Source organism: Cavia porcellus, unplaced genomic scaffold (genome assembly GCF_034190915.1).
Source record: "Cavia porcellus strain 051 isolate PalLab524CR breed Dunkin Hartley unplaced genomic scaffold, mCavPor4.1 scaffold_17, whole genome shotgun sequence".
NCBI classification, from domain to species: Eukaryota; Metazoa; Chordata; class Mammalia; order Rodentia; family Caviidae; genus Cavia; species Cavia porcellus.
Window position 1 is genome coordinate 71607361 of NW_026947500.1, and position 24568 is coordinate 71631928.

General features: G+C 55.0%; 2 protein-coding genes across 8 annotated transcripts in view; both read right to left on the minus strand.

Moving 5' to 3' along the window:
* Positions 1–476: 476 nt before the first annotated feature.
* LOC100722851 (long-chain-fatty-acid--CoA ligase ACSBG2-like) lies at positions 477–10237 on the minus strand. Of its 4 annotated transcripts, none has more exons than XM_063228750.1 (14): positions 9991–10237; positions 9675–9879; positions 9169–9388; positions 7680–7771; positions 7111–7231; positions 6527–6607; positions 6252–6401; positions 5966–6172; positions 3704–3885; positions 3384–3617; positions 2157–2374; positions 1834–1973; positions 1439–1685; positions 477–793 (listed from the first exon to the last, which is right to left on the minus strand). In XM_063228750.1, the coding sequence occupies exons 1-14, from the start codon at positions 10001–10003 to the stop codon at positions 717–719; spliced, it is 2187 nt and encodes a 728-aa protein (XP_063084820.1). In that variant the 5' UTR covers positions 10004–10237; the 3' UTR covers positions 477–716. The 4 variants fall into 4 exon arrangements, with proteins under 4 accessions (XP_063084820.1, XP_063084819.1, XP_003461162.2 ...); XM_063228749.1 differs by having other exon boundaries at positions 5966–6007; positions 6101–6172; positions 9675–10237; XM_003461114.3 differs by having other exon boundaries at positions 7680–7768; positions 9675–10237.
* A 2844-nt stretch (positions 10238–13081) lies between these two features.
* Positions 13082–24568, minus strand: part of LOC100723127 (long-chain-fatty-acid--CoA ligase ACSBG2-like) — a 38459-nt gene continuing 26972 nt past the window's right edge. For 2 of the 4 annotated variants that reach the window (XM_063228756.1, XM_063228754.1), the window contains 9 exons: positions 23858–23941; positions 20463–20612; positions 19057–19233; positions 18240–18421; positions 17917–18150; positions 17349–17566; positions 16795–16934; positions 16413–16659; positions 13082–14186 (listed from right to left, as the gene is read on the minus strand). In XM_063228756.1, the coding sequence (XP_063084826.1) occupies positions 14026–14186; positions 16413–16659; positions 16795–16934; positions 17349–17566; positions 17917–18150; positions 18240–18421; positions 19057–19233; positions 20463–20612; positions 23858–23941 (1593 nt within the window). In that variant the 3' untranslated portion in view covers positions 13082–14025. Of the gene's footprint in view, positions 14187–15564; positions 15659–16412; positions 16660–16794; positions 17081–17348; positions 17567–17916; positions 18151–18239; positions 18422–19056; positions 19234–20462; positions 20613–23857; positions 23942–24568 lie in introns of those variants that run through there. The other 2 variants (XM_063228755.1, XM_063228757.1) reach the window with 2 other exon arrangements.

Here is a 24568-nt window from a genome sequence, read left to right on the forward strand (position 1 = left end):
CCCCCCACGTCCTCTATCCCGCGGCGAGCACCCCACCTGCAGAAGGTCCAGGCTCAGGGTGCACTCAGGAGCCTCATGGGAGGGCCGAGGTCATTGGCAGGAAGTGAGGTCATCTTTAAGGAACCCTGGCATGTGCTCCAGGGCGCAGACAGGCGCCCCCCCACCACGCCCTGACAGCCCTGTAGCCTGGTTAACCCCTTTCTTCTCCCTTTCCGCTCTCCCTGGGGACTGAGCCCCAGGCACGTGCTTCTCCAGGTGAGGAGAGAAGCGGAGCTTTGGTCTCCAGAACTGTCGAGGCGCGGTCAGGGTCCCCCTACACTATGGGCACGATGCCGGTGGCCTCCGCGGGGTGGCCTGGGGACTACAGGGTGCTGAGCAGAGCCCCCGGCTTCCTCCCTGTCCCCACCAGCTGCACCCCAGCCCTGCCAGCCACAGGTGCCCCCGACCTCCCACAGGGTCTGAGACAGCAGGCCGGCTCCGGGCTGAGGACCCGCTTCAGGGAGCTGATTTTATTATTCTTTCCTGCTGGAAGGCAGAGCCCGAAGAGGGGCTTGATGCTTCCAACCAGAGTCCCCACAGGGCCACTGTCCCCCGGGAACAGGTCCCCCGATGTCATGTGGCCGTGGTGGCAGGGTCAAAAGGCCGCATCTGGGCCTCCTAAGGCCCCCGTGAGGGGCAGAGCTGCCCAGGGCCTCTCCTGGCCTCTAGAGGTGTCCCTAGTCCTTGTAGAAGCTCTCGATTTCGGCTTGGTACATCTTCAAAATAGTCGCCCTCTTCAGTCTCGAGGTGACTCCTAGGTGTGACAGAAGGGGTCCTCAGCGGGGCCACACAGCAGCCTGAAGCCCCAGGTCCTTAGAGCCGAGCCCACGTCAGCGTTGCAGAGGGCACTGGGGCGGCTGGGGGATTTACCTAGGAACCAGTGGGAAGGGACTGGGGGCCAAAGCCTGTGTGCCAAAGCACCCCAACAATTCCTGCCTTCCACGGGCACTACCACAGAGGATGGCAGCCCTCATTGTGCAAGACAGTGGCCCTGAAGCCCAGGTGCTGGGTGTGGCCAAGCTCCTGGTGGCACTCGCCTGTCATCCCAGCACTCGGGAGGCTGAGGCAGGAGGATCTCCGAGTTTGAGGCCAGCCTGGGCTACATAGTGAACCCTTCCTCAAAGACAAAGCAAATAAAAAGCACAGGGCACAGGAGTGGGGCCCCCATCCTGGAGGATGGCGTACTAGACTCCTTTGATACTAGCACATAAAGACCCCGGAACCCCTAAAAGCCAAGGATGGAACCCAGGGCCCCACTGGAGGCAGCCCGTCTTTCAGGGCTGAGGAGAGAGCTGAGGGGTCCCAGCCCCGCCCACTGCGTGCAGTGGGACCCAACATGTTTTGCTGAAGGACCCCAAGCTGGCTGCCGTTGACCGGCCAGGCCCCCGCCTCTGCTCACCGAGCTCCCCGCCGCCCACCGAGAAGTCTGTGTCCAGCACGGCCCACTGGACAACCCTGGCGCTCTCAGAGGGCGCCTCGGCGTTCACGGCCTCCATGCCTTTGCGGATGAACTCAGCGATGACCGGGTCGTTGTTGTGGACGATGTCCTCCAGCCTGGTGGCCTGGCTCCCCAGTCTCCGGCACAGTGCCACCGCCTCGCTGGTCAGTGCCTTGCGGGGCACCCCCGTCTCCCAGTTCACCTGGCACTGTAGGGGGAGCCGTGGGGGTCACAAGCGGCCCCCTCACCGTCACCCCATCATCTCCAAGCCTCAGGTTCCTCCTTGTCCGTGAGGATGGCGACTCCCACCCTACCCCGAGGTCCCCACGGCCACCGAGCCCCGGCAGCCCAAGCACCTTGAGCGTGAGGAGGGCGCACAGGTGGGGTGCGTCCTGGCCCACCACCAGGACGCCGCGGACCAGGGGGATGTGCTCCTTCACCCGCTCCTCGATGGGGTTCGGGTTCACCATCCTCCCTGAGCTCAGCGTGATGATGTCTGCATGCAGGAAGTGGGGTGTCAATCTCCCAGAAGCTGCCAGTGCACGCAGGGGTCCCTCCTCCCTCCTCCCTCCTCCCTCCCTCCCTCCGAGCTGGACTGTGGCCCTCACTTGGTCTTGTGCTGTGTGCAACCTGCACCGCTGTCCCTAGCAGCCCTGGGGCCTGGCCCTGTCCGCCTCACCCCCACTGTTGCCCTTGATGTAGAGGAAGTCATCCACATCCAGGAAGCCCAGGTCGCCAGAGTGCAGCCAGCCGTAGCCGTCCGTCTTCTTGACGGTGGCCTCCTGGTCGCCGAGGTATCCCATGAAGACGTGCCGGCCCCAGATGTTGATGCTCCCGATGCCCTCCTCGTCCTCCTCGACCACCTTGGTGCGGGTGCTGGGGAGCCCCTTCCCACAGCTAGGGAGCGGGGTGGGGGGGCCTCAGACTGGCTGGACGCTCCTCCCTGGGGAGGGGCTCCCCCGCCCCAAGTCCACTCCACCTCCCTTCCCCAGAGCCACCCGGCGCTCCCTCGGCTCCTGGGGAACACAGCGCAGACCATGGGTGACAAAAACAGTGCTGGGCTGGGCTGGGCGGGAGCCAACCTCCCAGCCCTCGGCCAGCCCAGGGGAGAGGGTGACACGGACACTCAGGACACTGTGTGGGGGAAAGTCTCCAGGTGGGGGACAGCGGAGCGGGGACAGGATGTGTCCTGGGATACCAGCGGGTGGGCAGGCCCTGCACCTGCCCATAAAGACCTGGCCTCCACCGGTCACCCAGACCCCAACTGGCCCTGCTTTTCTCCCCGGCTGTCTGGTGATGGGGGCAGTGGTTACACTGGGCCTGAGTCCATTATGGCAGGGCACACCTGCCATCGCAGCACTCTAGGAGGCTGAGGCAGGAGGACTGTAAGTTGGATCATGGCCTGGACACCTTAGCAACTTAGTGGGACCCAGTCCCAAGTTAAAATGAGCAGAGATGGAGCTCAGTGCAAAGGCCCTGGGTTCAGTCTCAAGGGCAGAAAAGACAAACAAAATCTAACCCTGGCCAGCACGTGAGGTGCATGATGCTCTAGCCTGTATGCAAGGATTCATAGACGTCTTTCACCCCAGGGGGATGATACTTGGAGGTGGACCTTTGGGAGGGGAGTGGGGGTCAGACGAGGTCACAAGGGTGAGGCCCCTAGGACTGGATTAGTGCCCTTTTTGGAGATGCCAGGGAACTGTGCTGTCTCTGCAGCAAAGGAAGGTCAATAAAAAGGCAGAAGGTGCACAGTCAGAGCCGTCCCTGGAGTCACACAGGGATTCCTGCAATCACACAGCCTGCTCTCGGTCAAACCGCAGCACGATCCCGTAGGCTGCCATGAAAGCTGAGGTCGGACCTCCCGCCCCAGCTCATCTGCGCATCCCTCCTGCCTGGCCAGGCCCACCTCAGCAGCCGGAAGTCCTGGCCTGTGGCCAGCGAGTGGACGCCCGTGCACTCGGACGGGCCGTAGAGCTCGTAGATGGGGATGTCGAGGCTGAGGAAGAAGTCCAGCGTGGCCCTGGACAGCCCCACACCGGTGCTGAGAAACCTCTCACAGTGGCCCAGGCCCAGCAGCTTCCGGGCGCGCCTGAAGGTCAGCTTCTTGGCCAGGCGGAAGTTCAGCGAGGAATGCAGCTCCCTTGAGAAGCAGAACCGGGGAGCCCCGCATGGCCGAGCGGCCTGTGGACGCCCCGTCACCCCAGCCTCCGGGCCCCCCGGCCTCACCCGAACATGCGCTTCTTGTTGGTTCTTAGCCCCACGTCCATGGCCCAGGCGTCGATGCGCTGGCGCAGGACCGTGGACGCCAGCTGGCTGGTCCTGAGCCCGTCCATCATCCGGTCCCACATCCACGGGGTGGCCAGGAACGTGGTGGGCCGCACCTCCCGCAGCAGGTCCGTCAGGTAGCCCTGCGGGCCGCGGCCAGGAGCGGGTCAGGGTGCAGGGCCGGGCCGGGGTGACCAGTGGGGCTCCTCGGGGTCCCCCAGCCACCTCACAGGACGGCCGAGCCATAGCCAGCTCAGGGGTCCGTGCTCAGCCTGGTCCCCAGCTTGGGATCAGGAAGGAAGGGGAGGTAAAGGGAAGAAAGAAAAACATGAGACAGAAAGGGAGGAGAAAGAGAAGGAGGGAGAGGGGAAGACGGAGGAGGAGGAGGAGGAGGAGGAGGAGACGGGAGGGAAGGACGCAGATACAAAGCCACAGAAAGGGGCTGGGGCTTAGCTCAGCGGCACAAGCACCTGCCTGGCAAGCACGAGGTCGTGAGTGTGATCCCTGGTACCAAAAAACAGAACAAAACAAAACAAAGCAACCCACAATAAGCAAGAGGCAGGAAAGCACGTGGCAGTGAAGTCACTTTCTGATTTTCTAGCTATGTTCAGTCTCCTGTTACCAGAAGGGATCCAGCAACGATCCCAACCAAACTACCAGTAAGCAAGAACAGAGAAGGAGCCCTGAGCTCTGCCCTAAGCCAGCTGTGCCCCTGAGGGCGCCCCCTGTCATCCCAACCCTAGGGAGGCTGAGGCAGGAGCATCATGGCGAGTTTGAGGTCAGCCTGGACCATATACTGACTTCAAAGTCAAAACAAAATAAAACACAGAAAATGGCTGGGGTGCTACTCTGGGGAGCACTTGCCTAGTGTATGCAAAGGCCCTGGGTTCATCCCCAGCACTGAAAAATGTCACATGTCATCTGTCATGTGTCACATGTCACATGTCATCTCATGACATGTGAAAACGATGTGAAATTTTAACACATTCATGTCTGAAAATTCTGACTTTTTTCAGGAGGCACCAGGGGAGGGGGAACCCAGGGCCCCGCACAAGCCAGGCCAGTGCCCACCTCCAGACTGCGCCCCAGCCCCTCAGGCTTCTTGCTGTTTTTCGGTGAAACCTTTGCAGGAGTTTGCTCCTGCCCTAACGCCCTCAGGACACCCTCGGCTTCCCCGCCCACCACCTGGCCTCAGGATGGTGAGGTGGTTGAGTGACCAGAAGCCGGCACTCGTCGTGGCTAGTCTTGGTGGACAGGAAGCGTGTGGCTTTCTACCCTCAGTGAGTCTCCTGTGATTCAGTTTCGCCTGCAGGCTGGAACCCTCGGGTACAAGTTTTCTTGGTAGTGAAATCCAGGCGGCAAAGGCTTCATCGTGGTAAGCTATTCTGCTGCTGGTGGTGGGGGTGGTTGTTTTGAGACAGAGTGTTGTTATATTGCCCAGACTGGGGTTGAATTTCAGGGCTCCAGGGATCCTCCTGCCTCAGCCTCTCCAGCCGCTGACTATAGACATGCACCCCGCCCCCTGTCCGGCTAACCATAACCATTTCCAACTGTACAGCTCAGCAGATGGAGTCCATCTCACGCTGTCCACCTCCGGGACTTCCCTCCTCTGTCCCTGGGAAACGCTGACTCCCGTCCGGCTCCGGCCCTGCCGTCCTCCTCCTGTCTCTGTGGATCTGGTGACACTGGGGCTTCCTGGCAGTGGGGCCCTGCAGTGCATGTCCTTCTGTGTGGGACAACCGTGGGCCCTAACTGTGCACCAGCACAACTCTCTCTGCACCCGGTGTGGGGGCGCACGCTTGTCATCCCAGCACTCAGGAGGCTGAGGCAGGAGGATCGTTGCGAGTTCGAGACCAGCCTGGGCTACAGAGTGAGCTCAAGGCCAGCCTGAGCTGCACAGCGAGACCCTGTCTCAAAGAGACAAACAAAACAAAACAAAACAAAACAAAACAAAACAAAACAAAAACTCTCTAAGGCGTAGATGTCAGGTATAATTGTGTCTCAGCAGTGTCACGCCTAGTGCACGTGTGCATGTGTCAGTGTGCGTGCATGCTGTCCCCAGGATCACAGTTCACATCTGTTTCACCTGCTGCACTTCCCAGATAGGAAAACGGAGGCCCAGACAGAAAAGCAGAGTTTGCAGGGCCAGTAGGGTGCGGGGCGAGGCTCCCCCTTCTGGACGGAGCCCTGGAACCCCCAGGCGGGCGGGCGGGCGGTACTCACAGCTCCGGGCGGGTGCGGGATGTCTCCCAGCTTCTCGGCGTCCTGAGGAGAGAAGTAGAGGGTGCCGCCCACGGCGATGGCCACCCACATGTCCAGGATCTGCGCGCTGGCATAGCTGAGCGGCAGGTAGCTCACCAGCACCTCCTGCCCCCTGGGCGGGTGCTTGTAACCCAGGCTCTGCACGGTGGCCGCCGTGGTCCAGGTGATCTGTGGGGACCCAGCCAGCCTGTCACCTGCAGGCCCGAGTGCAGAGGTGCCATCCCTCCCCACACCGTGTGACGCTCACGTTGTCGTGGCTGAGCATTATGATCTTGGGGGGACCCGTGGCCACCAGGCTGTAGACCAAGGCGCAGCACTGGTTTGGCTTCTGGGCGTCGATGATGCTGTCCAGCCTCTCATCCGAGATGTGGCCGCCGAGGTCCAGGAACTTTTGCCACTGCCGAGAGGCCAGGAGTGGGGGGCGGGGGGCAGAGCTGACCCGGAGCCCCCCACCCACGCACCGTCTCCCTCGTATCCCTCGCAGCTCCGGGGGGCCTCGAGGTCACCCAAGGGCTCACGTACCGAGTACAGGTTGGGCTGCTGGGTTTCGATGGCCTCCTTGTACTGCACGATGGCCCTGAGGTGCCTCAGGGAGCTCTGGACCTGCAGGACAGGACGCCTGGGCTCAGCGCCACCCATGGGGAGACCTGGCCACTGATACTGGGCTCCTTCCCGAGGAGGTGGCGAGGAGAGGGGACCCTCATCTTTTCTGTTTGTTTGCAGGGCTGGGGGTGGAGCCCAGGACCCTGAATGTGCTAAATAAGCAAGCGCTCATCAACCGAGTTTTTTGAGACTTAGAGGCGGGGCCTGGGCGAGCTGCCCAGGCAGGGTTCAAACTTGCAATGCTCCTGCCTCGGCCTTCCACTCCTCCCCACCCTGTGGTACTGCAGACTGAATCCAGGCCGTGCACCGAGCGACATCCTGGCAGCCTCCTCTTCCTTCTGAGACACCATCTTGCAAAGTCACTGAAGTGTGCAGGCTGGGTGTGAACTTGGGGCTCTCCTGCCTCAGCCTCCTGAGTGCTGGGATGACAGGTGCGCGCCCCCACGCCCCGCTGTCCTGTCTGTCGGGTTCACTCCCTGCTCCTTGGCCTGAGCGGCGCTCACCTGGCTGATCTTCTGCAGCTGTTTACTGCTGTCCACCACCAGCACGTTTATCTCAGAGCTCCTGGCGATGACCTGGTAGGCTTTCGAGGAGGTGGTGGGCAGGATGCTGACGCAGATGCCTCTGCAAGCAGAGTCCAGGAGCTCAAAAGAGTCCTGTGGCAAATGCTCCTGGGAACTCAGGGATTTGGGAGTCCTCAGTAACCTGACACCCACAGTGTGTCTGGTTCGAAGTTGCTGCTCAACTCAGTGAAATCCAGGGTCTGGGTCCCGCCTAAAAGGCTCCCCCTTCCCACTCCCCGTGACCTGAACAGGTGAAGAGAGTACTCAGTGCTGGGGAACCCTGAGCGGGATTGGGCTGGGCTTCATCAGATGTATAGGAGTTCACTGGGGGAGAGAATGTCTAGCTAGCAGCATGAACTGAGCATGCTCCAGACTAGGTTGGGGTGAATGTGGCTGAGCATGGACAAAACGGGCAATCGAGCTCAGCTTCCTGCCCTGGGGACTCGACAGGGAGACCCCAGCTGTCTTCGGCAGGGGCAAGCTGGGGCGTCTCTCTCGGCACACCTTACCCGGCCATGATGGCCCCAATGCTGGCGATCACCCACTCCTGCGAGTTGAGCCCCAGGATGCCCACGGTGTGGAAGCGCCGCAGGCCCAGCTGCTGGAGGAACACCCTCGTGAGGCCCTGTGGGACTCGGCCGCCGCCACCCTGCCTGCGCGAGTCGGCCCAGCAGCCTGACTGGCCTCCGCTCTGCGGTGTTCTCACTGTTACAGTAGACACAATGTGGGGCTGGGCGGCGGTGCACGCCCGCACCCCAGCACTCGGGAGGCTGAGGCGGGAGGGTTGCTGGGAGTCTCAGGCCAGCCTGGGCTACAGCGTGAGACCCTGTCTGAGGAAGCCAAATCGCAGAGCTTCCTGATGTGACTCAGCCAGAGTCCCCGCTGCAAACCTTCAAGTTCAGTGCTCTTATATATGAATAACTTTTTTTATTTTAAAAAAAGATTAAAAGGGGACAGAACAATTTAAGCAACATAGTGTTTTACCACAAGAAAACCTGACATGACAGTAGCTACCATAGTGTCTCTTTCCTTGAAATATTTGAGTGTAACTTCATACACTGTAGTATTAAACATAACAAGACAGTGTAAAACCATTCAAGAGAATGAAAGTATTACAGGGTATTCAGAACCAACTAACAGAAAACGAACAATGGTTACTATATTATTTCCTTGTCCATAAAAATTTTGTTTATACTGTCACATCTAATAAAATCCAGTAAGATACAACATGATAAAACCGATGGAGACAGAAGAACAAAAGCTTGGTGGGACTTCAAAACAAGCTGATATTAAATCATCACTAGCTATTATAATGTCGTTTTCTTCAAAATAGCTATTCATATATATGAATAACTTATTGATAACACACTTATTTGCAAAGAAAATATATTATCAATTTATGTATCTATATTATTTAACATATATAAAATAACGTATTATACTAAACGTAGTATAGAAGTACCAAATGAGATTAATATGTGAACAGTAGCTACATCTTATATGTTAGATACGTCTTAAACATTAAACGTGTATTTCTATCATACTAACCATTTATTTTACATTTGTTTCCTACGTAAAGCACGCATTTTATACATTATACTTATTTTTTATGCAAATATCTTATACATAGTGAAACTGGGCAGCAGAGAGGCCACATAACTCATACAAGAACCCGTGGCTCATGGCAGGGCTGGGATTCGAACCCACGAACACAATTTCCTGAAAAGCTGAACATCTGGTTTCAGGAATCGTGAACAATAGATCCGACAGCCAGCACACTAAGAAAGTAATGCTGCGCAGGCGCAAGAGCAGCAGGGCGGGCAGAGAAGCTGGGGGGATGCGCAGGCGCACAAGGACGAATACGCACACAAATGTGGAGGCGTGGAGAAACCAAGAGACCTGCGCAGGCGCAGGAGAGGAGCGGGAGAAGGGCCGGGAAGGCGCGCAGGCGCAGACGCGTCCCCGGAAAGGCGCATGCGCGGGCCGCCCCGGCCGTACCTTGAGGAAGCCCTTTGCGGCGCGGCGACACAGCTCGTAGTACTGGATGTAGGTGAGCAGGTGCCATTGGTTCCTGCGTTTGGTGCCGAGCGCGATGTAGTTGCCGTACCGTGTGGCCGAGTGCATGACCATGTCGTGCACGGTGAGCGGCGCCTGCTGGTCACTCGAGACCCTGCCCCGCCGGAGCCGCACCTCGCCGTCGCGCCTCGTGGTCCAGTAGCTGCCGGAGGGGCGGGCCATGAGCGCCGGCGGGCGGGTGGCGGGCCCGGGGGAGGGGGGCCTGGTGGGGGCGGGACGGGACGGGACGGCGGGGTCCGAGAGCCAGGGCAGGCCGCGGCGAGGCGGGCGGGCGATGGGGCGCCACCGGCGGGCGGGTTCGGCCGCCTCTGACCCGGATCCGGTCCGGGGCACGCGGAGCCTCCCCTCCGCTCTCTCCCGGCGACCTGCCCCGGAGACATGGCTGGACCCTCCCCGCCCTCAGTCTCGAGGGACCCAGGGATGCCCACCTCAGGTTTTCAGTGCGCAGAACGCTGCCTTCCGATGGGTTCGGACTCCTGTCCGAGGACTCGGTGTCCATCGTGCCTGTTTCTCCTGTGTCACTGCCTCGGGGGACACTCAGGCGGCAGGTGACAGCGGTGCGGGGTGTGGAGGGCGCCGAGGGACCCGCTGGGAGGACGAGGTTCCCACCCAGTCTCGAGACAGTCAGGGAGCCTGTTGGGAGCGGGAGCGGGAGCGGGCTGACCGCGGTCTTTGGGCTGATGTGGACGGGTGGGGGGCACAGCAGGAAACGGGGTGAGATGGGTGAGTGTAGTTTTCTAGCACCTTCTATGGCCATCTCCCATCCGCGTGGCTCATGCCTGGAGGAGCTGGAATATATACGCCCCCCAAGCACACTGGCACCCCTTTCTGTCACAGGCCCCAACTCTTTTTATCCGCTCTGTCATAAGCAGTCTCCAGGCTGGACATCCAGAAAGTTCCTGTCTGTAGCCAGCCCTTGTGACCTCATTGGGTTCCGTGGCCCAGGTCCACGGCACCGGACAGCTTGCTGCTGCCTCTTGGCAGGGGCTGGTCTCAGGGGCAGGGAAGGGTCCTCCTGCGACCTCCTCCTCTGCCACCCCTAGAGCCAGCAAGATGACGGTCCCCAGGGAGGAGCTGGCAGGACACCAGAGTTAGTGCTGTAGTGACAGAAGCCTGAAGAACAGAGATGGGAACAGGGCCCCGGCTCCCTTGAGTTCTGTGCGGCAAGGACCTTAAAGTCTGAGTTCGTTTGCACTGTGCCCTGCGGCCTGCCCATCCCCCTGTGCAGTGTTACTCTTAGGGCATCCTGTCCTCCTCTTCATGGCCTCCGTGGTTGGTATAATACACAATAAACTGTTCCCATGTGTGTTTTCAGATACTGTTGCATTTTGAGATTTGAAAAATCATTTAACAGTCTTAAAAAAGTAATAGAATGGTCTTCTGGGCATGATGGCCCACACCTTTTATCCTAGCACTTGGGAGGCTGAGGCAGGAGGACTGCCCCAAGTTTGAGGCCACCCTGCACTATATAGTGAATTAAGGCTAGTCTGGACTACATAGAAGATCCAGTCTGTGTGTGTGTGTGTGTGTGTGTGCTGAATTGATCTCACTGTATTTCAGGCTTGCCTTGAGCTCACAGTGATCTTTCTGCCTCAGCATCTTGGGTGCTGAGATGACAGATGTGTGCCACCACACCCCTGACTAGTAAAACCTTGGTTTTGAAAAAACTGAAAACAGCCAGGCTGGCCCCTCCCTTCTCTCTGGCTTCCTGTTCTGTCATGTGATCTCACCCTCTTGTACCTCTCTCCATCCACCTGTCTGTCTGTTGCTCTCTCAAACCTCCTCATCAGAACCATGCCCTTGAACCTCCAAAAACTGTGATCTAAATAATTTAACCTCTTGCCAGGTATGGTGTTGCATGCCTATAATCCTAGTACTTGGATCATCGTGAGTTCAAGGCCAGCCACAAAAAACCAAACCCCAAATGTAACCTCTTTATTTGTAGGGTACTCAGTCTCGGGTATTTTGTGATAGCAGTGGAAGAGTGGTCAGTGCACTTGGCTGTGATTGTTTAGCCCATATCTGAGCTGTCATTTACAGACCATAGAGCAGGTGTAAAGGACCGGCTCGGATTCTCAATGAAGTCATACAGCTGGGTGCCGGTCACCACAGTCTGCAGTTGGAAGGGTCCCATTTCCTTGAAAGCTCTCTTGAATGTGTGTGAGATCAAACCTTTGCTGAGTTCCAGCCAACCAGCCTCTCCTTCCTGTCCCTGTAGTCCTGCCTCCACTAGAAATAAATAAATGGGACCACTGAATATCCTTAGATGTAGAGGCACACAACTGCAATGTTGTGGAGGCTGAGGAGGCTGAGGCAGGAGAATCGCTGTGAGTTGAGGCCAGTTTGGACTGCACAGTGAGTTCAAGGTCAGCCTGAACGACATACAGCAAGATCCTCTGTAGTCTCAAAAAACCAAAAATAAAAAAAGACAAAGTTTTTGGGTCTGACTTCATCAGCTGATCAAAAGTTTGCCTGTGTGAGTCTAAAAGTTCATTTCTTTTTATTGTGGAGGAGCTTCCGGTGTGTGTCTACTTTTGACGACTTGTTTTTTTAGTACTGGGAATCAAATTCAGGACCTTGCACTTGCCAGGCAGCTGCCCCGGCCTCATGCTGATCCTCTTTTTTATAGACAACTAAGATAAATATCACAAGCAGTCAGACAGGGCGAGGCCCTCGAGGGGGTACAGGAGGTGAAAACCCCCAGGACTGAAATAAACTATTGCTTGGGGTGAGCCACCCTCTCACCCTCCAAGAATTGAGACTAAACATGGGGCTGAGACTTTATAGATTATCAACCAGGGTTAGTGATGCTGCCCATGTGCCCTGGCTACCACTGGGTCAGTGTCAGCCAAGAGGCCACACTTGTCATCTTATTGGTTGACTGGTTTTCTCCCACATCTCACCCACCTGGAGACTTTCTTGAAGTGGGCTCCTTGGCCACCCGCTGATCCTTAGAATCAGACTCAGACTTGGGGAAACAGGAGCTCCTCGTATCTGTTTCCTAGCAGGTTGGGAGTCTTATTTTGTTCCTGTACCACTTCGGTGTACATTTGGGTTTTCTCCCACATTTGCTAATTACGAGTAATTCCGATACAGACTGCCAGGCATGGTGGCTCACGCCTGTAATCCCAGCACTTGGGAGGCTGAGGCAGGTGGATTGTGGCAAGTTCAAGACCAGCCTGGGCTACAGAGTGAGCTCAAGGCCAGCCTGAACCACAGCGAGACCCTCGCTCAAAAAGGCAAAAAAAAAAAAAACAGCAGCTGGCTTTAGCCCAGCGGTTCCTTCGGGTCTGGCTTCCCAACCGCCCGGCCGATTGGTCCGGTGGTTCCAGACCCACGGGCGCTCGGGGAGCTCAGGTCGCTGGGGTGTGGCCTTGAAGGGGTATTGAACCGAGACTCCTCCCACTGTGTCCCGTCCACCTAAGATGGGACACTTTGCCTTGCCACGAGATGTGCTGTCTTGCCACAGGCCCAAAAGCAGAAGGCCAACCTGGCTATGGACTCAAACCTCCAAAGCCATAAGCCAAAATGAACCCTTTTTCTTTCAGTCTATTTCAGTATTAGTTGTAGAACAGACCATTGCAGCTCGGATCTGCTTATGTAGTAAGCCCTTGGGCGGGAGGAATAAACATCTGTTTTCAGTGGGTGTTAATTTAGACTTTATTACAGTAGCAAAACCAGTCCCTAACTATGGAGTTAGTCAAGAGGGGCGCTTTCAAAACAGTTCTGACGGCCATGTAACCAATCCTTGTGTATCAGATGTGAGCTTTCGGGGTTGTCTGTGAGGCTGCCAGGTGAAACTTCTTAGGTCCTCAGAAGCTTAAGCTCACACCAAGTGGCTGGGATTTGAATCCATAAGTGACTTCAAAGCTGTCACCTTTCCCATCAGACTGCACGGAACAGTGTCTGTGTCTAGCTGGAAGGGAGTGGCTGCGGGAAGTCTGTTTACACCCTGCGAAGTACTAATCTGCCACGAAAAAGGGCACGCCCGAATCACTTTAGAAAAATCGGGACCTCCAGAGCCTAACGTGAAGCGAACTAAGCCAGATGTGCAAGCCGAGACGTCACATGCTTTCTCTGCACAAGAAACTCAAGATATAAAAGAGCAAAATACAACTTCGATAATAGGAAATGGATCCTTCTTAAAAGGAAGGAGACCAAGAGATGGAGGAAGAGTGGCCAAGAGAAGGAAGCAGAATGCCTGTGCACGTGTACCAGCTCACTCCAGGAGTGTGAACGTGCGGTCCTGCACACGGGAGCTCTGGGCGTGGGTGGTGCACACCCGCAATCTCAGCATTCAGGAGGCTGAGGCAGGGAGCCCGCCTGGAGTTCAAGACCAGCCACAACCGTATAGCGAGACATTAAATAAAAAAAAAAATGCACCACGCATAGAGGTACTAACTAGTAAAAAAGACAAGAGGCGCAGGGTGCCGTGTGCACAGAACTTATTGGGTTTCCCACGAAGCTTCCAGGCAGGCGAGGAAGTTTGGGGGTCCGGCTCTTCACTTTTGTGAGGGCTGTTTCTTTTTAATGTCTCAGGTCCTCTGTGGACAGAAAATAAATGAGTCCAGCTGCGGTCGGTAGGTGTCTGGAGTGGGCCGCTCTGCAGCCCCAGGAGACGCTCTGTGGAAAGGTGGGGGTCTCACTGTGTTAAAGTGCGGCAGCCAATGGGGAGTCATCTCCCGATGCTCCCTGGGGAGGGGACCCCGTCCCCGAGCGCTGGACCCCAGCTGTGACCGCGGGCTTGCCCCTGGGGAACAGGGAGAGGAGAAACTCAGGTCATCGCGTGGAGATCTGGGGGTGACAGGCCCCGCACCCCAGACCCCACGGCGACCACGCTGAGGGAGCCCTGAGGGAACTGACCCTGTGTAAACTGTCAGCCGAGTTCCCTCCATGGTGACTGTCAGATGGGCGCCTCCCGGAGAAATCACGCGAGCCACCTGCGCGGTTTATGATGTTCTCAGAGCCCCGTCTCACAAGAGGGACCGAGATGATGGATTTTAATATAGTTCGTGCAGTTCAGGGTGCCTGGGATATTTCTGCAGGGTCATCAGGATTGCAAACTAGCCCAAAAGCTTTAAAATACTGAGATATTCTATATTTTTTCATACTGGTCCTTTAACATCTAATATGTTTTACAGCATGTTTGTTTTTTTTTTTTTTTTCTCTTTTTGAGACCGGGTCTCGCTATGCAGTTCAGGCCAGCCTTGAGCTCACTTTCTAGGCCAGGCTGGTCTCAAACTTGCAAGGATCCTCCTGCCTCAGCCTCCTAAGTGCTGGGACGACAGACATGTGCCAAACCTGGCCAATAAACTGTTCTTAACTCCTCCATCTGTGGTATTTTATTAAAGCAGCCCAAATAAACTCATGTAAATAGCATCAAAAGAGAACATTTTGGTTTGGTTTGATTTGTTGGGGTTTTTTGTGGGTCAGGGTGTCCCTAGGTAGTCCCAGCTGGCCTCAAATTTGTGATCTTCCTGCTTCAGCCTCCTGAGTGGTGGAGTGACAAGCATGGGACAGCACAGTTTGGCTCATCAGAGAACAATTTTGCGGGGCTGGGGATTTAGCTCAGCGGCATAAATGCCTGCCTTGCAAGCAGGCAGTCATGAGTTCGATCCCTGGTACCGGTAAAAATACAAAAAAAAAAAAAAAAAAAAAAGAGAACAATTTTGCTCATAAAAGATTCCAGGTGGCCCTTGAGAAAGCTGCAGATGATTCTACTCTTTGTTCACACCATGCATATGGCTGGGTCCCCAAAATTGCTGTCAGTGACTCAGCGTCATAGAGGCATCCTGTGGACGCATCTGGGGTAAAGGGAATGGGGGAGGGGGAGTCCTTGGGTTCCTGGCAAGTAGAACTTGCCCTGTTAAAATTTGCAAATACCAGCTGGGCATGGTGGCTCGCACCTGTCATCTCAGCACTCAGGAGGCTGAGGCAGGAGGATCTTGGCAAGTTCGAGACCAGCCCGGGCTACAAAGTGAGCTCAAGGCCAGCCTGGACTGCATAGCGAGACCCTGTCTCAAAAAGACAAAGAAAAAAAAAATTTGCAAAGACCTCCAGATCTGCTGCAGCAAAACATTAGGGGGTTCCACAAAGACCCTGGTCAGTGGGACGACTTTACCCCTTCTTCCTTGGATCGGACAGACCACTCTCTTTGGCTTAGAGAAAAGGCAAGATGTACAGCTGGAGACCGAGTATGGCCCGGGCAGATGGCACAGCGTGAGGCCTGGTGCCACCACACAGGCTGGCCTGCGGGCACGGGCGCCCCCTGCTGGGCTCGTTCCCCACAGCCCGGCAAAGCCAAGCCACAGAACTCACCGCCAGGAGCCGCGGAGCCCTCAGAGGTAGAAACCTTCGATCTGTGACTTGTATTTCTGAGTTATGAAACATCTTCTCATTTTTGTTGTGGGCCCTACCAGGACAGGAGAAGCCACTGAGCCGGGGAGGACCAACACTGTCACGCGGGAGACGCCTGCCGCACAGCCCAGGCCGGCTCCGACCTGAGTCGCCGGGGGCTTTGGAAGCACCCCTAAGGTGTCTCCGTGTGACTACTTGTAACGGTTCAGAGGGACAGGTCCCTTCCTTGCATGGCGGGGGACAGGGTTCAAACCCACATTATTCAGTGCTGCACGCTTAGCCCTACCCTGGCTCCCTCCTGTCCACATTCAAATTATAGCCAAAATCTGCATGTGGTGGCGCACACCTGTCAGCCCAGCCCTCGGGAGGCTGAGGCAGGAGGACGGCTGTGGGTTCAAGGCCAGCCTGGGCTACACTGCGAAACCCTGTCTCAAAAACTAAAGAAGACCCTACAGATTATAGCCAAGTGCTCAGACAACGAAAGAACTTAAAGTAGAATCCAGGTCCCCCACCCCCGGAGCGAGCCCTTCTCTCATGAGGGGAAACAAAGAAATCCGTGCACAGGATAATTTCAGAGTCTGACCCATTAAGGAGGGAAGGATACTGGTGGCTGATACCACAGGTGACTGAGGGCTATGGTGAGCTACTCCAGCCACCCCTTCAGGGAAGGCTGCCATGAGAAACTGGCCTGGGGGGTCAGATCTGGCCAAGTAGGGAGAGGCAGCCACACATGGAGAAGAGCACTTCAGACAGCAGGAGTAGCAGGTGCAAAGGCCCTGTGGTCAGGGTCAGCTCTCCAGCCTACCCACCGAGTTCTCCACCTCTGATGGAGAAGTCCTTCTCCAGGATGGCCCATTTGCGGATCCTCTCAGCATTGGAGGTGGCCTCCTTGTTCACGGTATCTATACCTCGCTGGATGGCGGCGTAGACAAGTGGGTCCTGTGAGCGCACAATCTCTGACACGGTGGATGCCTGGCTTCCCAGGGCCTTGCAGAAGTCTATGGCTTGCGAGGTCAGCTGGTCCAGAGGCTCCCCATTTGTCGGATTGGTCTCGCACTGCCCAGGACATCCCTGTCACCACACACTGCCGGGCCAGCCCCCAACAAGGTCAACCCAGGCCCCACAGACCCAGAAACCAACGGTGAACGCTGGGGCAGGGATGGGGCACCGAAGGCTGCTGCCGGGCGTCACCTTCAGTGTCAGGAGCACGCACAGGAACGTGGCCCTGTCGCCCACCAGAATGGCATTGCTGACGATGGGCAGTGTCTTCTTCACCAGGGCCTCGATGCGAACGGGCGCCACGTTCTCCCCGCCGGCCGTGATGAGGAGCTCTGCGGCACAGTGACAGTGACCACAGACACCGCCCCGAGGGACCAAAGGACAGACGTCTCCTCGGAAGCTCAGGGGCTTTCAGGGACACCCGGGAGCACACTGTGCCTGCCGCCTGCACATCCTCTTTTTCTTTTTCCCTTTGGTCCTAGAGATGGAACCCAGGGCCACTGTGTGGAGCTTCATCCCCAGCCCTTTTCATTTTAAATTAATTATTATTATTATTTTGGTACCAGGAATTGAACTCAGGACCTTGTGCTTGCCAGGCAGGCGCTTACGGCGCTGTGCTATATCCGCAGGCCTATTTTTGTTTTTTTTTAAGTTTTGAGACACAGTCTCAGTCACCAAGTTGCCCAGAACTTGTGATCCTCCTGCCTCAGCCTCCAGAGAGCCAGGAACACCAGGCACCCCAGTACCTTTGATGCGGCCGGTGATGTAGAGGAAACCCTGGCCATCCACGTGGCCCAGGTCCCCGGAGTGAAGCCAGCCGGCCTCGTCCACCATCTCCTTGGTGGCGTCTTCCCTTTCCAGGTAGCCCATGAAGACGTGCCGGCCCCACATGCACACCTCCCCGGGGCTGTCCTGGCCGTCGCCCAGCAGCAGGCTCTTGCAGCCACTCAGCGGCTTGCCGCAGCTGCAGGGGCACAGGAGTGGGGGAACTGAGGGGCAGAGCGACAAGGCCTCCTACCTGGGGCCACCTGCATCTGCAGCCCAGGCCCCTAGTGCCCTGCCCAGCTGCCCCCTTCAGCACCCAGGGCTGGGACCTGCCGGCCTGGTGTCTGCCCCTGTAAGGTCACACAGTAGGTGCTTCTACAGGCTGTGAGGGAGGCCAAGAGCCTAAACCGAGAATCCCTTTAGAGGTGCAGGTGGCTTCCGTAAGACAAAAACAAACGCCGGCTGGATGCTTCTGCACCCACCAGCCGGGTGGCGAGGACCAGCCCTCGCCCCCGGGCACCAGGGAAGCCAGGCCGGTGCAGGCGGTACCTGAGGACCTTGTAGTCCCGCCAGCTGGAGATGGTATGGGGTCCCGAGCTCTCGCTCAGGCCGTAGCTCTCGCTGATGGGGACATCCAAGTTCAGGAAGAACTCCAGGGTGGCCTCGGAGAGGGGCGCGGCCCCGCTCAGGAAAGAGTGGCAGTGATCCAGGCCCAGGGAGCTCCGGACCTTGTTGAACACGAGTTTCTTAGCCATGTGGTAGTTCATGGAGAGGTCGGTTTTCCTGTGAATGACAACGCCGAGGACGGCTCAAAAGTGCCCACTGAGCAGAAAGGGGGGACCCCTTGCCCCCCGCCCCAGGGCCCCACCTACCCCAGCATCTGCCTCAAGTGCGTCTTTAATCCAACCCTTTCGGCCCAGTGGAACATCTTCTTCTTAAAGCTGGAGAACCTGCTAACACTGCCCTCTATGGTCTCCTGGAACTTCTCCCAAATCCGGGGCACCCCAAGGAAGGTGGTTGGCTTTACCTCCTTCAGAGTGCTTATCAAGGTGCCCTGCAGGGACCCAGCAGTTAGGTGAGTCACAGCCTTGACGTTCATGGACCCCCAAATGCTCATCTCTCCCCATTCACTCACCTATGGTGTCTAGAGAACCTTCCCTTCACTCATTGGACCAAAGAGGGGGCCTGACCCAGTGGAGCCAACCCATTGGCTGGCTGGTAGCCAATCAGATTTTCATATTAATTCTAGATATTTGATTGGGTACAACTGATTTTTTTTTTTTTTTTTTTGGTACCTGGGATCAAACTCACAACTTTGCATTTGCCAGGCAGGCCCTGTGCCACTGAGCTATATCCCCAACTCTCAATAACCCTTATTTGTGGAAGGTAATGTGAAAATGCTATCAACTTTTTAGTTAAAAAAAATTTTTTTTGATGGAAATGGATTGAACTCAGGGCCTTCACTTGAACTTGTGATCCTCCTGCCTCAGCCTCCTCGGTAGTTGTCATGACAGGTGTGCACTTGGGAAGTGAGGCTGAAGGATCACAGTGACTTCTAAGGCCAGCCTGGGTTACACAGTGAGACCCTGTAACTAAACCCACAAAAACCAACCAATCAACAAAAGCCCCCAAACCTAAAACTGCATCTGTGGAGCGGCCGCCCTGTGGGACCTGGTGGCTTAGCCTCACCCTGAGCGCATCCGGCTGTGCGAAGTATGTGAGCGCCCCAATCCTCAGGGGGATCCAGATGTCTATCATCTGCGTGGCGATGTGACTTAGCGGCAGGTAGCTGAGGACCCGCTCCTGCTTCCCCGAGGTGGTGGCGAGCCCCAGGTCCTGTACCACCGCCCTGGTGGTCCACGTGATCTGGAACACAGGCCCAGCCTGGTGACCATCTTCACGGCTGGGCACCACTGAGTCTGCGTTCACTTAGCAAGCTCCCACCACCACCCACAGGCGCAGGGCTGGGATGACAGGTGTGTGCCACCACGCCCAGCTCAAAGATTTCTTTTTAAATGTCACACTTGACTTACTTGATTCTTTTATACCAGCGACTAAATCCCCATCAACAGTGAGTGACCAAGTCACCCTCGGATCCCACCACCCCTTCTGAAGCCACCCCTCAACTCTCTAACTCCGGTGGCTGAGGACCCACACTCCCTGTGTGCTACACCCCTGAATGCCGCCCTGCTCCTGGAACCGCACTAATAAACTCCCTACTGCTGGGACAAAGTACAGCTTAAAAGAGGAGAGATTTATTTTGGCTCATGGTTGCAGTGAGTTCAGTTCATAGTCAGCTGCTCCAATGCAGAAACCTCATGGTAGAAAGTTCCGGGGGACCATTAGAGAAATTTAAATAAAGCAACACTTAGATTCCGTCTTATCTCAGGAAGAACAGCCGTCCTCAAGAGACTGAGTGCTAACAAATGCTGTTGAGCATGTGGAGAGAAAGGAACCCATCTACACTGTTGGTAAGAATGCAGACTAAAGCGGCCACTAAAAAAATCAGATGAAGTCCTCAAAAAACTAAACTAGAAATTCCATTTGACCTAGCTAAACCCTTTCTGAGTTAAAAGTATTATACCACAGTGAACCATCCTGTGTTCACAGTAGCATAATTCATATTAGCTAAATTGTGAAAGCTGCCCAAACAATAAACAGATAAAATGTGTTTATTTAACACACAGTGGAGTACTACTCAGCCATAAAGAAAGATAAATGTGGGTCACTGGTTTTCCTGAAAGGGAGAGAGAACTTCCTGGAATGGGAAGGGGATGGAGAGATGGAGGGAAGGTGAGAGAGGGGAGGGAAAGGGGATTTAATAAGGAAATTAAGATATGTTATATACCTTCACCAACAGAGGAAGGTGGACATTATGTACTGCACACACAATGAAAATTTAAAAAAAGAAGGGCTTAGGGGAGGAGCAAAGCTACTTATCTCTTGGCGATCAGGAAGCAGAGGTCAGGGGAAGGGGCCAGGAGGGGACAGAGTCCCCAGGGGCACACCTCTCAGGCATTTCCCAAGCCAATCAGGTTGAGAAGTCAAGATCCACCATCCCAGGGGCAGGAGCAGGGCGAGGGGGCCTTGCTTACATTGTCGTGACTCAGCATCACGCCCATGGGGTCGCCCACAGTCCCCGAAGTGTAGATGAGCACCGCACACTGATTCGCCTTCTGGCTCTTGATGATTTGATCCAGCTGGGCGTCAGGTACGCTGTTGCCAAGTTCCATGAACTCATCCCACTGTGGACAAAAAAAGTCAGTCTTCCCCAGTTCAGGCTCGCCCCCTATTTCTTAGTTGCTGATTGGATGAGGCTGACTGCACTCAGCTCCAAAAGCCTACTCTGATTGGACGAAGTCAGACTAGTCTATCAAAAGGTCACAGGGATTGGATAGAGGCTGGGCATGTGACTCGAAATGGTCTAATCACAGAGAAGATGAAGACTATCTGGGAATTGTAGGACATAGATGAGGTAAAGAGCCACGATGTAGCTCCAGAAGAAGCATCCCAGAATTATGAAGGAAACCAGTGTTAAGAGTCCAAGAAACAGCAAAATGGAGCCCAAGGAACATTTCTTGAGCACCTTTTCCAAACGTGAATGATAGTCTTTTGCTTAAGATATTGAGAGTCAAGCTTTTTTCTCTAACCGATGAGGATGGATTAGGTGTGTCATCCCCCACTTGTCCAAGGTCACAGCAAATAAATCAAGGAAGTGCATACAAACCAAGATGGTGTGACTGCAGTCTGTGCGTGCGTGAATTTGGTGAACAGTGAAACCTGAAGAAATTCTACCGTGACGACCCGGGTGAGGGGTACATGCTGACTGCAAGATGGAAGAGCTTCCGGGTTCTCAGACATGGCCAGTGATGTGCTGGCCCCACCTGAGCAGGCAAATTCAGGCCACCATAGCCCTTCGCGGGCAGAGGTCCCTGTCCCTTCTTGACAGATGTCCAACCCGTTCCCTCAAGGAGGATGGTGCGAAGTGAAGGCCAGCCTGGCCTCCGTAGCAAGCTGTCGTCTCAAAAGCAAGCACACAAAGAAACACAGCTGGCAAGAGACCCGCTGTCCCAGGGCCAAGGCTGTCCTGTCTCTCTCGGGAACTCAAGACCGGTGCCTTTTGTCGGTACTGAGCCTCCAAGCATCGCAAGCTACCCCAGTTCAGTGACCATTTTTATCCCCACATTTTATTGTAATTGGCTCATCTCGGTCCTAAGGAATGTGTTCCCAAACGGAATGTTAAAACTATCAGGCCTTGCAGACAAGTAGATGTGTTCGATGTCACAAAGTTGTTCCCCCAAATCAGTGTCCTCAGCCAGGAGTGATTGCCATCCTGGGGACATGGAGCAATTTCTGGAGAGTTTTGCTGGTTTCAGTGGAGAGCGTGCTACTGCCACCTAGCGGGTGGAGGCCAGAGATGCCCTCTGCACCCTGCAAATCCAGGATCGCCGCTTTCTACCCAGAATCACGTGTTTCATTCAAATCGAGGGGTGAAGAAAGCCGGCTGCTCAGTGTTTTTGTTTGTTTGTTATTTGTGTGCTGGAGATCGAACCCAAGGAGGTTACATCCCTGAGCTCCTTCTCTAGGCTTTTTTATTTTTTATTTTGAAGCAGGGTCTCATTAAGTTACTAAATTACCCAGGCAGGGCTTGAATTTGCTATCCTCCTGCCTCAGCCTCTCAAGAAGCTGAGATGAGGGGCTGGGGATTTAGCTCAGCGGCATAAGCACCTGCCTTGCAAGCAGGCAGTCGTGAGTTCGATCCCCGGTACCGATAAAAAGACAAAAAAAAAAAAAAAAAAAAAAAAAAAAAAAAAAAAGCTGAGATGACATACGCGGCTCCGGTAGGGCTATTTCTAATCAAGAAAGCTTTCAAATTATCCACAGCAAAGGCGGTTGCTGTGGTGGTTGCTTGGAACCTCGAAAATAGCTGTAATTCTGATCAGTTGCCTAGTTAGTGTTAATATATAAATGGATATTACTAAGGCTGGCATAGCGCCGCATGCTTGTTTCCTAGCACTTGGGAGGCTGAGGCAGGAAGATCACCATGAGTTCAAGGCTATCCTGGGTATCATAGCAAGGTCGTGTCTCAAAAACAAACAACATCCCACACTGTACCCCATAAATGAGTACATTTCAGATGTCTGGAAATATCTACTTACAGATAGGAATGACTACCATTGTACATATTTTAAGATATTTAATATACATATCTCACTCTTTTCATTATTACTATTTTCATGATGTTTTTCACAAAACATTTTCCATATTTTTTTTTGTTTTTCTTTTTTCCTCAATTTTGGAAACATCTCTACATTTTCCATATTTTTAAGCAGTTGGTGGTTTTAACAAGACCATTAATGTTGACTTTACATCTATTAAAACCAGAAAGTAAAGTTATAATATATTATGGCTTGGGTAGAAGAAAAATATTTAAACTAAAATAAGGGTTGGTTATTTAAAAATTGCTTACAGCTACCTGTGCTCACCAAGAAAAAATAAGTATTTTCAGTCATGTACATGTTAAATATGATAACCACCCAACAACGTATACTTGTATCAAAATATGTTGTGCACTATAATACCCACAATATTTACTCGCCAATAAAAAATAAATTTAAAAAAATTAAAATCTAATTTTCAATTTTAGGGGCATTTTTCTACTACTTGATTATTTTAAAAAACAAATTAGTAAAATGATTCTTGTTTCAATCTATCTATCTATCTATCTATCTATCTATCTATATAATTGGGGGGAGGCAGGGTCTTGCTATGGCCTTGAACTTGCTTATGTAGCCCAGGCTGGCTTTGAACTCACGGCGATCCTCCTGCCTCAGCCTCCGGACTGCTCGGATTACAGGTGCACATTGCTACATCTGGCTCTCTACCTAACATTCAGGGATACGCTGTTATGCAGTAACAAATATCCAGAACATACACCATTAATGAGCTCCTTAATGCTAGAAAAGAGGGGCCAGGGGTTTAGCTCAGCAGCATAAGCACCTGCCTGTCAAGTGCAAGGTTGTGAATTCAATCCCTGGTACAAAAAAAAAACCTAGAAAAGAGAAACGTTCCCCACCCACTTTCATTCCAGAGCTCTATGCACTACCTTTGCAAGGTGCGCCCTTTTCTTTATGGGGAGACAGCTCCTACCCACCTCCTCTGCCAGGCCCCACCCACTTCCCTCACAAGGTCCACCTTCCTCTGCTGGGTCCCACCCCCACCTTAAGGGCCACGCCCACTTCCCTAGCGAGGGCACACCCAATTCCCTTGCAGGCCCCTCCCATCTCCTCTGCGAGGCCCCGCCCACTTCCCCATCAGGCCGCACCCACTTCCCTGCCAGGCCCCTCCCACATCCCGTCAGTCCACCCACTTCCCTGGCACGGCCCCGCCCACTTCCTCTGCCAGCCCCAACCCCTCCCGTTGCCGCCTTCCCCCTTCTCGGAGAGGCCACGCCCTCCCGCCCCGCCCAGGGTCCGCCTCCCGCACTTACCGAGTACAGGTTGTTGGTGCCGTGCCTCGTGTCCGAACTGTACAGCACGATGGCCTTCAGGGGCTCCAGCCTGTGGTGTGGGATCTGAAAGGAGGTGCTCAGTAACTCGCATGGCCACCCGGCCCTGGGGAAGACAGAGGTGGCTGCGGTCAAGTCCCTCCTGTAGGAGCTTTTGGTCTTGACTGCCCAGAAGGGACCTGGTTTGGAGATGGTGGACTCTTTGTGGCCTCCAGCAATCAAAGGCAGAGGACAGCAGCAGAGCCGGCGTCCAGGCGCATCCCCGACCGGACTCTGCCAGCTGCGCGCAGCTCTGGCTGAACTAGGTGGACTCAGGCGACTCCAGCAAGGCTGTCTGGCACCAGACACTGAGAACCACTACCCAGACCCCGCCTGTGAGGCTCCGTTCGGCCCCGTTCATGCCCACCCAGTGCAAAGGGCACGAACAGCACGCAGTGTGCAGAGTTTGGGGTGCGTGTCTGTCGGGGATGAAGAAAAACCCCTGCAAAGTCCGCAGGGAGCCTGAGCGAGAGTTTTGCACAGAGAAGGAGCAGGTCCCCGAAAAGCCCGGAGCCCGCAGTAGCTGGAGGTGTCTGGGGACAGTAACAAGCTCAGGACGGCTGGAGGGACGCCCCGGAGCACAGGTCAGGGAGGAGGCCGGAAGGGCTGGGGGTGGGGATTGGAGGCAGAGGCCAGGAGGCTCCGGAGCACACG

Excerpts from the sequence above, each read along its gene's own strand:
- LOC100722851 (XM_063228748.1), bottom strand. The coding sequence starts at position 10,003 with ATGGCCATAGAAGGTGCTAGAAAACTACACTCACCCATCTCACCCCGT. Across the intron at positions 7,232-7,679 it reads ATTGGGGCCATCATGGCCGG|AGGCATCTGCGTCAGCATCC; the intron begins GTAAGGTGTGCC and ends CTCTGCTTGCAG. Across the intron at positions 794-1,438 it reads GGTGGGCGGCGGGGAGCTCG|GAGTCACCTCGAGACTGAAG; the intron begins GTGAGCAGAGGC and ends TGTCACACCTAG.